At 31.5% G+C, this 16443-nt stretch overlaps 1 protein-coding gene across 6 annotated transcripts in view; it reads right to left on the reverse strand.

The window, feature by feature from the left end:
- Positions 1 to 2252: 2252 nt before the first annotated feature.
- Positions 2253 to 16443, reverse strand: part of LOC148619894 (ras-related protein Rab-26-like) — a 72100-nt gene continuing 57909 nt past the window's right edge. For all 6 annotated transcript variants that reach the window (XM_088580294.1, XM_088580291.1, XM_088580293.1 and 3 more), the window contains exons 5-8: positions 15705 to 15757; positions 13609 to 13731; positions 12090 to 12166; positions 2253 to 8546 (exon numbers count right to left, since the gene is read on the reverse strand). In XM_088580294.1, the coding sequence (XP_088436420.1) occupies positions 8444 to 8546; positions 12090 to 12166; positions 13609 to 13731; positions 15705 to 15757 (356 nt within the window). In that variant the 3' untranslated portion in view covers positions 2253 to 8443. The remainder of the gene's footprint in view (positions 8547 to 12089; positions 12167 to 13608; positions 13732 to 15704; positions 15758 to 16443) is intronic.

A 16443-nucleotide genomic window follows, 5' to 3' on the forward strand; every position in this document is an offset into this window, starting at 1 on the left:
TTTGTTTCGTTTACCTGCTTGATTATGCAAATTATTTGACGCCTTTAGTAAAACATTTGTGTCTAGGAACCCTCCGGCGGATCCCAATAAACATGTAATTCCTGTCAAATATTTTTACCACAGAAAAACTTCAACATTTCCATCCAAAACATTAAAACAGTGATCCCATAAATATCTTTAAAAAAATTACCACCCATAATTGATCGGCTTGGTACCATAAACCAAATAATACCAAAAAGTCAAAAGAGGTCAAAACAAAAGCTTACACTAAATGGTTATAGCGGTAATCAAAAGAATGTAATCCAGGGACAGGGAACAGACATAGGCAACAAAGAGCATAAAGTAACTAAAATCATACATACAAAATAACAAAAGCAAACTCGGACTCCACTAAAAAAACTGGGAGCATGAACCAGATGCACCGGTAGGGTAAACATCCTCTGTTTTTCTAGAAACACCCGCCGAGTTGCTCATAAAAAGTCAAGTCCGGGGTTGACAAACGAGGAAAGGAAAACTATGACCCGTTGAATAAATCAGTTATCATGGTGCAGATGGATAAATATATCATATCTCAAAAATCACACTTATACCACGTAACGCATTATTTTTTACATCATTACTTTACAATAAAATATGCATGTAAAAGTAACGTGACAAGTATCTTCTTTTAAATATATACTTTCAAATTAGCAAATGTACATTATACTTGAAATAGATAACCCTAATCTTAAAAAAATGACGATAAATGATTGCTATTGGAAAAGGAACTATTATCGAATAAAAACAAACATTAATTTCTTATAGTTCCACAAAATTGGACACAACTAAAATACATTTAAATAGTGCCTTAACGTGATAATAGATCAAAGTGGAAAGCAGAGAGATTCGGAGATGCAGTTTACTTTGAGGCAACCACCGCTAAAAATACTATTAATATTGTCTCATTACAAAACACAATAGGGTATGTAAGTTTCGTCACGTACCTCCGCGGTTTCTTGAGAATGGGTCCCATCTATCATTCAAATGCATTGAAGTTACATTGATCTCAATATTAAAACCTTCTTACGTGTAAACATTCCGATAATGATGACATTTATATTTATATATGACAAGAGTGTTAAGGAGTAAAAGAAGGAACCAAGATTCGAGCGAAAATTTTCCAAGGATATAGACAAGATAGTGAAAATAGACACACACGACATAAAACATGGAATAGGTACAAAGGAATAAAAGTAAATGAGCAACCTTGACTTCACTGAAAAATGGGAGCATGAATCAGGTGCAACTGTAGGGTAAGAGTCCTCTACTTTTCTAAGAACACACAACCGAGTTGCTTATGAAATTTCACGTCAATTGAAAATATACTGCAATATGAATGGTTATAGTTAAGAAAAAGACTTCATGGATTAAGGTCGGAAAGATTCGACCAATCATTTGGAAGAGTAATCAAGGGAACCAAGGTTCTAGCGTTAATCAAAAGAATGTGATCCAGGGACAAAGACCAGACAGGGAAAACAGACATACACAACAAAGAACATAAAGTAACTAAAATAATACAAAGTAACAAAAGCAGATGAGCTACTCGGACACCACTAAAAACAGGGAGCATGGACCAGGTGCACCGGTAGGAGCCTGTTTTAAAAATGCGTACTTACGAACGATGCGATCCACTAAAAGCCATGCAATCTATATGTACCACTCAGATAAATACGGACTTTAAGACAAACAGTGGGCACTTAATCTCCTAATTGGTGGAGAAAACTTGCATTAATTAACAATTTTGTATATATGTATTAACTGTCGGACAGTGAATCTAATGCCTCCTACATTATAAACTATAAGCTCACTTCAACATCGTACGTTATTGAATAGAAAGAAAGATAACTCGCGTTTAAAAAGACAATTTTCATCAATCGGAACTATCCAGGATCTTTTACTATTAGCGGAAATGGTTGAGTAGTTCCGATTGATTTTTCATCGATGTTTATCAACAGAAAATACATCTCATAATATAAAACTAAGTTTTGCTAAGGAATTTAAGGCTAATTACTATTCATAATGCAACTGTTATTACCAGAACAATAAACCACTGGTAGATTTCACAAAAAGATACAAGTGTAAAATGGTTCTTAAGTTTCGAGGTCATTGTATAAATTAACATTGCGTGGTCATTCCCTACAATCAATTTTAACATAATGAAATCGACCACTGAATATAATCTCGTTTTTAATTGGATAAAATTAAAACAGACATAGTTTGTAACATGATTTATTTGCAACAATATACTTAACCATTATTGCAACAATTCAGACACCTGTTACCTTACTAACAGTTAAAACAAATGACCTCCTACACAGAAACGCTGCTGTCTTAACTTCTAATCAACTATGTTGTCATATCAGCTGGAATAATAAATATTTACTAAGAGGGAGGTCATTTATAATCCGTGCAGAGGTCACAATATAGCCCATACTTTGCTTGAACTCTCATTGCATCTTTATATGAACTTAAAAGATGTAATCGATTTTCTGTTTACCAATATAAAGTACACTAGTGTACATGTAGATCGTCATTGTTTCATGGATTCACGTTTAGGTCAAGCTGCAGAATTATTGACGTATTTGAATCATCCCATTACTGACGTTTCGGTATTTCCATTGCCGAAATTTAGATGAAATCAATATTCCTATTGGCGTTGATTTTGTTTATTTCATAAGGGTATTTCATTTCAAATTCCGAAAAGTTAAAATATAGCATAAATAACAAGTTTGGATTAGACATTATGAATCAGTTAATACAGTTTTTGCAACAATAAAACAATTAGTATTTTGATCATGTTTCCATGACATTATTTTGTCTGCCAGTCGTTAATTCATAAGGGTACAAACCTTGGGTATGCGCCCTTTCAAAATTTGAAGGTGTTTTTTTTCATTTTTGCATGAAATCTTGATTTTTCAAAAACTTAACCTCAAATTCTCTTGCTCCTTTCCTCGAATCCTATTAACCCTTCCCCAACACCGAAATCCTGGATCTGCCTCTGTCTGCATGGATTATAAGTAGACCCCCTTTCTCAATATTGTGGTAAATATATTCTAAAGATCTACACTCCATTTAATAAAACCATAAAATAAAAATAAATTCTAAAGAAACCATTTTCTATCGGGTTTCAAATTAAGAACAATATTTATATTCTTAGCACTTAAAAAAAAAACACTTTCTTGACAATAAAGACATAAAGAGGCGAAAAATCTGGATTTCAAATTCATGTCGAGATCAAAAAGAAAATGTCATGTAATAATCTAATGTAAAAAAATCTAATTCATATGTTCCCAATTATCATATTGTAAAGTAAAAAAATATATCGAATAAAAACAAAAAAAATATTGTTTGATATTTTAGAAAGAAAATCAGTTGAAATTTCAGTACCATTAGCATACATTTCACCATCATAACAATGACAGTTGAAAATAGTATTTGAACTGGATGTAATCATAGAATTAATAATAACTAACTTTATATACAGATATAGAAAGACAGATAAATTAGACAAAAAATGTAGACTAGAACGATACAAAAAAAAGAATAAGGATAAAAATAAACAACTACATGATACGTTAATAAGCTTTCTAAACACAAAAACAGAATAACCAATGTATTATCATTATCTACAAATAGTATCGTTTTTTTTTCAAACTGGCAGATTGCTATTACAAATAACCATGTCAAAATAGCAAATTATTGAGAGGTTTTAACTCAATGACTGAATAAGTAACTTTTACAGCTACATTTTAACAGAAATTCTGTAATGAAAAAAGTACTGGAATTTTTTTGGCCAAAATATGTACAACATTTTATGCTATAACCCAAAGAAAATTTGTTATCGGCGTTGCAAAATGCTTCAGAAAAATATAAGACAAACAAGAACTGAAATAGATTAATTACTGTTTAGGTAAATTAAGATACATTTGGTCTACCACCATGTCAATTTTTAAAGGCTTTACCACCATGTCACTTTTTAGTGGCTTATTCAAGATGTACATGCAGTTAATTTCAGAATTATGATGAGCAACTTTGATTACAATGTGATTTGTGAGGTAGAAACTACACTTTAGTTTGACAGATCGAAGTTTGGTATATTACACACAAAAATTATTGGTAATAAGGTGGGAATAAGCTCTTATAAAAATTGAGTGGATCTTGATGAAACGGAATGTATAAAATACTTTTGTCAAACACATCTGAGCAACCGCATCCAGGAAAAAAACAGGCCTGTGGTGATCAATGATGTCTCCATATTTGAAATAACAGAAGTTAAAAAAGGTCATAGGGTCATACTGGGTGTACATGAAATATACTGTAAAGAAACTTGTCTCTATTTTAAAGGTCACATCAGTGTGATAAAAGTTTTAAAAATTCAATTGAAGGATATTAATTTTCAGCTGAAATAAGTATGAAGGACAATATATGTAACTCCACTTCTTTAAACAGGATTAAAAAAAAACATTCGTCATACTGGCAAATTAGGCTTAGAATCGTGGAAGACATTTTTTCGCTCTAAAAACATTATTTGAATTCACTAAAACTATCGTGCAATGCTTAGTATAAATAACTAATTAATACAAGGGCACTACTGACTTGACCTATTATTTACTATAACTTCTTCAGGTAAAGAAAAAATAAGGAATAGTGGACGAATGAAGGATCCAATGTGAGACTGATCCCGAAAAAAACATAGTTTCATGATAGATTATTTATCTTGTAAAAGCTTGAAAAGAATATTAGAATTACTTAATAAAGTCTTCATAATATATTTCAACTTTCAAACATTTCAATTCACTTATATTTCAAGTGACTATTTTATTTTTTTTTAGAAAAGCAATGGAATGGTAAATATAATATATTTTGTAAACAAAAAAAAAGATAGATTATATACAAAAACCACAACCAGTGTTACATATGTAAATATAATTCTAAAATATTTTAAAAACAACCTACATGATGCAAGCAATAGTATACATTGTTATACAAAAAATGAACAAAGCACAATTAAGATCTTCAATGGAAAACAGTATTTTTTAATAGAAAAAATAGTAAAATAATATCTTGGCAGGATGAATAGATAGGAAACAAAAAATCTGACATCACAACAACCATACATATTATATTGCTGAGACCATGAAAAAAAAACCCAAGAAAATCATTAAAAAAAAGCACTTTACATTCAATAGCGTTTATGTATCCTGCAAGTTTCCTCTGAGTGAAAATGGATAGAGAATTAAGAGATTTTAAATGCTAAACAAATAACAAGATGCCACCTGGCACATTTTGCTAAGAATACCCCCACTGTCAAATGTGGAAAGGGCATACATGATATAAATCATCATCACAAGCAACATACCAAATATCTTAGCACTCCCTGCAAGTGAAGCTGATAAATATGTTAAAGAAATGTGTAACAGATGGACAGACAAGGTGGTTGCAAAATAAGTTACCACTCATGGGTTTAAAAATGTACTTTTTTAACAATTTAAACTCCAATTGTTTGGGTACATGATAAAATGAAGGATGCTTTTTATTATGCAGTTTTTTTTCCATTATTGGTTTGTATTATGGTAATATGTAACAAATCACATACCAGAGAAACAGAAAGTAGAATTAGTGAGAGTAGGTTCAGAATTAATAGAGGACAAAGTTCAATCAGAACTCAACCTTTGACACACTGAGAGCCTGGTTTCAGGACGTTAACCTGCATACAGAGTCAGGATCTTAAACAAAAACAAAGTGTTTATTAGTTTATAGATCACATCTATAAATTTTGTTAATTTATATAAACTTAAGTTGTTGTTAAAATGTAAAAAAAAAGAAAAAAAAAACAGGAAAAATATCAATATATTTAACTTCCGTCCTCTTACAGGTTTCACCTGCTTCATATTTGCAAATAATGAAAAGCAACTTCTGTGTTGATTACATTCATTTTTGTACTATATAAGAAAAAGAACTCATATCATCATATGGCAATTAAATTATTAATATAAATATATAAATAAATAAATGAATAGCCTCATATGTTTCATCGTACCTTTAAAAAACATAATAATATAATTAGAGTATACCATTGAACAGTATCCAATGTATATATCAACTCAAAAGCTAAAATTTCAAACCGCAAATAATTATGAAAAAAGCAATCCTAAATAAGTTTTGTCTTGTATGAATTAATTATGTCATTTATTTGATTTTCAAGAAAAATGTTTAGTTTACTGCATTAATAAAGAAATTCAATAGGCATACTACTAAAAGGGAATGTTTACAATGATACATTTGTAATTAAATATTAGAGCTTGCTTGTACAGTTCTTTTTCAGTTAGAACTTTATGTAACACATTCAAACGAAGTAAACATGATTCAATATATATTATGAAAAACAAATATCAGAGAAAAAACAATAAAAAAAAAACAATAACAAGAGATTTAAATTGACATAATGAAAAACACATTACAAAATATCAAGACTTGAATAGGATTTGTAAGTCTCGTTATTATTTCATTTTCCGTACTGGAATTTCCTATGTAAAATTTATTGAAATCTGAAGACCAACCAGTATTTTATTGTTAACTTCATGAAACCTGAAATACAGCATTATATTTCAAATCTTCCCTTAATTGCTTTCCTTAATAGTTTTATCAAACAGAAATATATATTTGTCACTTTATCAATATTTTACAGTAAAACATTTTTTGCTTTTAATACATAACTCGAAACTGTAAATGGTGAATGCCCATGCATTTGAATGATTAGGACCCATTCTCATGAAATCATGGAGTCACAAAACAAAGACTTACATACCCCATTGCCAATAGAAAGACTCATATTCTAACAATGTTATAATATCACTTTTTAATTTGCTACTACTTTGTAATAGAACCTATTTTATTCAAGGTCAAAAGAACTCAATATTCCATATCAGAAAAGCATTCAAGTATTTAACATTTGTTAATGCAATACCCCTTAAGACTGTTATTTAAATTTTATTTGGTCTAGATGCTGTCTGATCATGCGGCAATGTGACTAGAAATTAAATTAAGCTTTTCAGACTTAAATTTTCAGGGCACACTTAGGTGTATAGTGGAACCTGACTTATCTACAGACATGATTTTACATACCCAACAAAAAAGTGTGATTTGACAAGATATGAAGTAAACATAGGGTAAAAAGAGAAACATAAAAGTAAAATCCTGATTTGAACAAGCCAAAGAAAATCACGTCTGTATTTAACACAACCAAAACACAATGCAGGACAAAATGGAATACACATATTGAATACACATTATACTAAAGCAGTGTTCTAAGATCTTTAAAAAAAATATATAAGTTTTTCCGCAATTCCACAATTTAAGTCTGCTGACAAATCATTCCCTAAATTCAAGTTTTCTACATGCCTAGGGAAAGTGGAATATAATAAACAAGTTTCCCACACCAAAATTACAATTGCCCTGGGTGATGGCAAAATGCTAGAACACTGTAAAGCACATGATTCGGTAATTAATATTTTTAGCAGTTTCTTATTTTCATGTTTCAAACTAATTCAATTTAGATCCTATTTATTTCTAAGATTAACATTTTGTGTCGAACATTTATTCCATGATAAAAGGACATATTCACTGTGACTTATTTTGAAGGTTTTTTCTTGTTCACAAAGTTAGTGAAAATGAATTCCTCATTAACAAAATCTCCATTAAATTATACTCTTCCTTTCTCTGTATAAATGTTTAGTCCCATAATGTTAGAAATAATCAGAAAAAAAAAATGACTTTGTTGCCTACAAAATGTGTTAGATTGTGAATATTAAGGTGCGACATTGGACAGGTTCCACTGTACATAAACATTCAACTTACATTGCACAATAAATTACTCAAATAATCAATAGTCATGTACTACTCACATGAAATTCTTTTGCATTTTCTTGTAAGATTTTGACCTGATGTTTTTCAGTTTTAAAAATCATAATATGACACTGCAGAAACATCTGTCAACACCTTGTAAGGTATGCCTCGGATCTTTAAATCATTTCAGAAAAATTCCTAGATTCTAACTTATGGAATTGAAATGCTAACCAATACAAGAAAAAGATACTACTGATTTTGATACTAAATTTGTCATTTGGAATATCATGGAATGATACACTTCAAGCATTTCATTATTATCCGACCAAGAGACGAATGTTATGCCATTATTCTAATTTATCAAATTTGAATTTTTGAAACAATCTCATGTGAGTGAGTACCCATGACTTTAGTCCTACTTTACCCATGTTTGGTATACAAAAATAAGTCTATACATATAGCTTTCTTTTGTACACACAATTGCACCTACGGATTTCTAATATATTCATGAGCTTTGTTATTTGTCCTGGTAATTCTATTTATAGCCATTATGCAATAGCTAACTGCCACAACAGCCCCCAGATTTTCTTTCCTGGGATACATATTCTGCGACATTAAACTTCGGATCAGCAGGTTTTCTTGTCTTCTTCATTTTCAGATCTCTGTAAAACATAAAGGTGACATAAATAAAATCCTATTTCATTGCAACCAAATCCCAGATTTGATTTTCAATGATGAACTACCTCCTTAGAGCAGAAAACAGAGCTGTTTTGGATATATAATTAATATTTTATGCAAAAATCTGTAGCATATGCCATATATTCAAGTGAGTTCTGTGTAGGGGTGTGATACAGGATACATAATATAGGTCTAGGGACTGATAAAAGGTGTGGGATATAGCTCTACATGTTTTAACACAGAATGTGAAGTGTCTGGAGCATGGATCCGGTAACGGTAAAAAAATGCTGGTCGTTCACTGACAAATTTTGCAAATGACCGCAACAATTTTCCAATATCAGGCATAACAAAATTGTTAACCCTTATAAATTACAGTCTGTGTGGTTTTATTAGTGTATAAACATCCTGTCTATCAGTCTCTCAATTGTTTATTGGAAATTAATTGACAGGTGTGTGTCAATTTTAGCCGATGTGCAGCCACCTGTGACTGTGATTTACCTGTAACTGATTAGTTGATTGCATAATTGAATTAACAGTACACATGCAGCCCCATTGTCTATACATATTAATTGAAGTCACTCGGAGAATATTCATACATTTATTAATTAAGAAAAAAGATCTTTCAGAGGTAACGAACACACATGGAACAGAAACTACGAATCAGTCGTACATGTAGTTTGTAATTATTAATTCGTTGATTGAATCGTTTTAACACAGAAGTCAACAAACCATTCAAATCAATATACAAAATGTGTTCACGGTTTTCTCTTATAAATAATCAACATTTTTTTCCATCACTTGGTAGTTTTCGGCTGTTTGCCTATGCGATGAAAAAGCCTGAGCAATACATTGTTTTGTTTACATTTTAGAATGTCCACGTGGGGTCGAAACCGAACTCATTCACCCCTCTGATATTTTGTAAAAGACAGAGTATGTGATGAAATAACACACTTTCCAATATATATCTTAAAAAAACTACATACAAATTTTTTTCAAGTTTATTTTTTTTTATCTGAGCATGTAAAATACTGACAAAAACGTCAGCTGAACTTTGATAAAATGTCTGGCATGGGCTGTCAAAATTTCCAGACCCTTGGTCTGGAGGTGTGATATAGGGTATGCAATATAGGTCTAGGGGTGTGATATAGGGTATGCAATATAGGCCTAGGGATGTGATATAGGGTACGTGATATAGGGTATGTGATATATGTCTAGGGATGTGATATAGTGTATGCAATATAGGTCTAGGGCTGTGATATAGGGTACGTGATATATGTCTAGGGTTGGGTTGCGATATAGGGTATGCAATATAGGTCTAGAGCTGTGATATAGGGTATGTGATATGTGTCTATGGATGTGATATAGTGTATGCAATATAGGTCTAGGGCTATGATATAGGGTACGTGATATATGTCTTGGGATGTGATATAGGGTATGTGATATATGTCTAGGGTTGTGAAACAGAGTTAACTGATGTTGGGTTTAAACAAACATTTATAATGCATATACAAAAACCTATAATTTAATCTAAAGAATTAATTCACAAGGCTTCTTTTGTATAATTTCTAATATGACGTCTTCATATACTCAAACAGAATATGTCGGTACAACCCTTCACTTAGCACCTGTGCACTGTGTCTTTTCTTTCGCTGTCACTTCCAAACAAAACACTCATTTGAATATAATTATGCGATGATTTAACGGCTGAGAGGTTATCTAATTGAAATCAATTATATAAATACACACATTTAACACATACGATGATGTAAATATACAAATTTAATCCAACTTCCATGCGGGAGATGCAAAAAAGAACAGCCGTTATTTTGGCTACGCCTAGGGAAATTTTACCATATTTTCCATATTAGAAAATAAATAATTCGTGGAGGGGGTAGATTTGTACTCATTTTAATATGGGGTTGGTATTTATATTCTCATTTAACACCTTGCTATCTCTCGGTATTAAATAATCGAATATAAATGCCATACCAATGTTAAAATGAGTACAAATCTACCCCCTCCATGAATTATTTCTTAATTTTTAAGTTCTTAGCCCCCTTGTCTCTTTTAATTGCACAGTAAAAGAATTAAGACTACAATACACCCCCTACACAACTGAATCTTGGAACTCTTCTAATTTAAATGCATAAATGAAATACATCCTTCCCTCAATACAAGAGGCTCCCAGGAGCCTGAATCTCTCACCTGGTTAAATTTTTGCCTTTTAAGGGGTAAGGGGAATAACTATAACAAGGAGTTGTCAGACAATTTTGACTCCATTTGATTCATTGGACACATTTGTAAGCCTTATACTAAGGATCATTTCAGCAATTGAAAGCTATTGGCTAAACCTAACAGATTTGGAGATGTATGCAAAAATCTGCTGTCTGACCCCATTGTTCTATTTTTAGAAATGGCAGCCATGTTTTTTCAGTGATCAAAAATCTGTCATTTTGTTAAAGATACCCTATAAAACAAAAATGTCAACTTTCATTGAATTCAGTAGAGCAGTTTCTGAGGAGAAGATTTTTTAAAGTAATAACATCATAAACAGGAAAAAAAAAAAACATCCAAAAAGGGCAATAACTCCAACATGGCTTAACATATCAAATGAAAATTTGACCACAGATAGATCTCATCATGCTAAACCTACCGGTTTAGGAGATATATGTGAATAACTACTGTCTGACCCCTATGTTCTATTTTTAGTATTGGCAGCCATGTCTTTTGACGGATCAAAAATCCCCACATCAATTCCATGCACAATACCCCAAGGAACATTCAGAGTAAGTTTGCTTCAAATTGGTCGAGTAGTTTCAGAGAGAAGAGTTTTGAAAAATTGTTAACAACAAAGACGACGATGGACGATAAGTGGTGGCAATAGCTCACATGGCCTTTGGCCAGGTGAGCTAAAAAAGGGGTTGCAAACCAAGAAATGGCCTGGCCAAAGGAGCTAATCTATTTCTTTCATAATTTTTTTGGTTTTTTTTTAAAGGTAGAATATTGATTTTATGTGGTTAACCAATAATAATCACCTATAATTATATCAATATATTTTCTTCAATTTTTTTTATGAGCAACTAACAACAAATAATACTACTGAAGAACAGGGGGGATAGAAATATAATACATCAATTAAGGAATTACTGTTCATATTTTTTTCTGTCTATGAAAAAATAATCTTAATTAGTTGGAGATCACTAAATACCCTGTGAAGCAGGTCTTTTTCAAGTGTGCACCAGGGACATTGAGGTTAATTCAAATAGACAGGAGAAAATACAAGTCTTCACTTATTATTTAATTTCAGTATCAAAATTTAATGAGTAGATCATTGAAGAGGTTGAAGACATCAGTACACGTAAGAAATCTGGTCTATGAGATGATAAGAGACAACTATTATCTAATCAGGAAGTAAGGCTGCAATTCAAGATTTAAGGACATATTAATGTTTTGAATAAATGATACAGAACAATTTTGTATATTCTCAAGCACAATTAAAAATTGAAGATAAAATTATGCTGACATACTTAGCTACAGCCATGAAGGCTAAGTCCACATTCATTCCAGTTTTAGCACTTGTCTCCATAAATGCTACATTGTATTCCTACAAAACATAAAACACATACTGAAAAGGCTTGTTACTCGATAAGGTTTAGCATGCACCCAAAAACAGGATCTTAGTTTTCTGATTTCACATAGAAATGGTTAGAAATAATTGAGGTAAATTTGTAAAGTATTGAAAACATACTTTATGTGTTAGTAAAAAAATCCCAAAGAAAACATGATAAACTGGGAACAAAGCTCACTTGCTGATACCCCCCCCCCTCCCCCGAAACCATATAAGAAACTTCATACATGATTTAAGACATTCAGTTGAAAAAACAAAATAGAAGGTGCACAATGTCATCTTGTATATAACAAAGAATCTGTGAAAGTTTTATCAAATTCCATTCAATGGAAAATAATCCTATTTTGGTCACCACATGACAAAGTCCATGTTTTGCATCAGGAAACCCCAAAGCTCATTCAGAAGGAATTACAAAATACGAGGTGCACAATAGCATCATATAATAAAGAATCTGTGAAAGTTTCAATGGACGAATGGACTAGGGAATGGATGGAAACTATGATCACTATATACATGTACATCCTGCTTTTCAAGCATAGGATATAAACAGCAGCTGTCTGCCCACCAGTGCACTTGATCATTCTTCTAGTTCTTGGAGCATTTACATTGCGTTTCATGGATAAAGTATATGAAACAACAGGGAAGGGGAAACCAGAAGTTACTAATATATATATGTAGATTACTTAGCCATAACCACTTGCTCCCCTCCCCATCAATCATGTAGGTAACCCCAAATCTCTAAACATCATTCAAATGTAAAATCAAAATATGTGGTAAACAATGGCATAGTGTAATAACAGCATGTGAATGTTTCATTGAATTCAATTCAAGAGTTTTAGTTTTAGAGGAAGTATGAATTAGAAGATGGTACCCTCTAGTGAACCAATGACCCAAGTCATCCAAAAGGAAAAACGAAATAGAATGTAAACAATGGGATCATGTGATAAAGAAATTATGAATAACAGCATGATCAGTTTGTGAGATTATATTAAAGAATCATCATAGTAAAATCCAGATTTGTTCCTGTAAATCCACAATTCTGTGCAAAACATCACATTACTGACTTTTTTCAATTGTACTTATAGGTGAATTTGCTTTCAATTATAGACTTTTGTAATTGCTTTAAGTTACTTTATTTTATTGTGTTTAATATTTTAATGTTTTATAAACTAAATCTTCACCATTTGATTTAATCTTTTAGCAGTTGTCTCCCTTTGATTTCACATTTTTTAACCCTGAAAAGTTGAAAATTTTAATAAATGGAAACAATCTGAATCTTCAATAAGAAAATTAAACTTTTCCATATTGAGAGTTTTTTCTTATACAAAAAGCAGCTTTTTTCCATCTGGGCAATTATATTCCAGCCTTAAGCGGATTTTTCCTTTAAAAAAAAATAACTATTATACAAAAAAATGTACCTTGGCTAGTTTTTCTCCGTCTTCAGTACGAATTACTCGTTCACCTGCCATGTCAGCTTTGTTGCCTAGCAACATGATAACAACATCCTCCTGAGCATATTCATTTATTTCCCCTAACCATGCCTATAATGAAAAAAAGATTAAAACCAAATCAGTAAGGTTCTACATGTTCCAATTTGATGGAACATCTAATGCCCAAGTGATTATAGAGGAATATTGAATGAAATCTAGATTCCAGTCCTAGTAAATCTATTATTATCCAACACAGCCTATGAGAGAACTTCATGCCAGAACTCTTCTACATGAAAAAGGCTTCTTATTTTTCGGAGAACCAGATTAAAGCATGCAAAAAAGTTTTCATTTTAATGAATTTTGATAAAAATGATAAAACTGATCAGACTATTGATCAAAATCTTAAAGGGACCTGGTAACAATTCAATTCAAATTGCCATCATAAGGACTATGCAGCTTGAGGGGAGGCGGCAGACCCATTGGTGCCTGCAATGGCCCACTTCAGTGGGAAACATAAAAAATCTCAAATGTATCATAATAAAGGATTTAACACCAGACTTTGCAATTAACCCAAAGCTAACATAACAGCCCACCACTGAGTCATCATGTTCCCGAAATAAGCATGGCTACAGGTTTGAAGGTCAGCTGCCTAGTTAGAGTGCAAATGTTTTCATCTTTTAATTAAACTACATAATAACGCAAGATGAAAATTTACATTGTCAATCGAATAATACAAATACTCCCACAAGAAGATTTCCCACTAAAAATAACCCTAAACATTGTTAAGGATTTTATTATACTTCAAATACATTTAACCATATCCGAAATGTCAATGAGAACAAGGGAAAAAAAGCTAATTTTGCTTTTCAAAGTCAAAACATATTAACATAGCGGAAACTGCTGACAGTTTTCAATTAATATAAATGAGAAAGATTTCAATTAGCTAAATCACATCAGAAACAACATTTAAAATTCCTCATGCATTTCTAAAGTAATGAATTTTATTGGCGTGTTTTGTTCATTTGTCAGTGGTTAAAATCTCTTTTCAAGATGTCTGCATAAAATTCCGATGAATCTTTCTCCTAAATTAACACTGCTTAATGGAGAAAAATATCAAACTATTGTGGTAAATGTCGAGAATTAAAGAAAATCATGGGTGCATTGGAGTGGAAAATACTTGGTGATGATTTAATTAGGGACTTTATTAGGACCCTATAAATGTTTACACTCTAATCCTTGAAGCAATTTCCATTCCAAGTGGATTTCCACGATAAAGACTAACATGCAGTAACAATTTATTACTTTTTTTCATTCAATAAACAGCATACAATGAAGCTATTTATTTCAACTTGGTGCTATTACCACAATGTTTCAGAGCACGAAATGGATGACAGTAAATACAGTACAGCTCAGATTGATTTTGTTTTTTCCACCATCTACAGATGATAGCGTTTGATGAGGTCTTTACTAAAAGGTACAATTTAAAAGCAGGGCATTAATGGAACATTAAGTGATACCTTGCAATGTTATGGAATAAACAGGGGTGGAAAAATGTTCAAAAACTTGAAAACTGAATTTAAGATTCTGCTGAAAATTTAAGTAACCTGTACTTAATGGTACTAAACAATTGTGAACAGTTAAAAAATAAATTGTTGATCTTTTCTCAAATAATCATCTCGAAACTGTCAGGGTACAGACAGACTGACAGATAGCAAATACACATCTTTTTGGAGGGTATCACATAAAACCTCACCACTTCGCGCAGTGGAGTATAAAAATAATGGAGCTAATGTTCACAAATTTTCACCTTTGAGCAAACAGACTGAGTCTAGGAAAACTGCCCTTCGTTGGTCCTGACTGATAAAAAAATAACATCAGTTACACTGACATCTTTAGGAGCTACGTTATTTCAAATAATCCGTACAAATTTTCTTTTAATGAATAAAAGCATAAAAAATAAAGATACATTAATTGTAAAAACAAGGATAATATATTTTGGGTAGGGTGAATATTTTCTGGGTAGGTGAGGAATGGGCTAACAAACAGAATTTTAATTCAGGAATAAGAATTACAATAGTACATACCCTGATATTGTCAAAGCTGGCTTTGTTAGTGACATCATAAAGAAGTAACAAGGCTGAAAAAAGGAACTATATTAAATCAAATAAAATCTATAATTTTCATATCAGTCAGGCCAAAATTAAAAATAAAGTTTCACGTACCCTCAGGTTTCTGATACCTGCATATGCAGTTTGCATATCAATTCGCCTAACCAAAAACATTTTTAAAAACCTTTTTTTTTTATTGAAAATATAATTTTGATTGTATATACATGTATTTGCATAAAAAAATCTTATATTAATATTAGAGATAATTATGATAATTAACTGACTTTGTGAAAACTCAAATGTCTGACTCACTGAGTTTGGTGGGTCTGGAAACCAAGAACATTTTTTGAGGTTGGCCTTATTATTTCCATGTTCTGTTTAATTACTGGAAAATTCATTGAACAATACTATGAACATACTATTGTTTGTGAGGTACCAATTTCTGTGGTTTTCATGAGTAAGCCAAACCACGAAATTTGGTTTCCAATGAATAGTAGATTCCCATTGATGTGTATACTGAAAACTTCAAAACCACGAGTTCAAGAATCCATGAACTTGTGTTTCTTCCCTGATCAACGAAAATTGGCAAACACCAATTAATGTACTTTCACAGTATCAATCATTCCAGAAAAAGCTTTGGCAATAAAAAAACATTTCCAGTAATGAACATTTGTACCTGTATTTTTGAAATGAAACAATAATAAACAACCATATC

The sequence above is a fragment of the Perna viridis genome, chromosome 4 (assembly GCF_037379345.1).
Source record: "Perna viridis isolate PV_CMFRI_1.1 ecotype Kerala chromosome 4, ASM3737934v1, whole genome shotgun sequence".
NCBI lineage: Eukaryota > Metazoa > Mollusca > Bivalvia > Mytilida > Mytilidae > Perna > Perna viridis.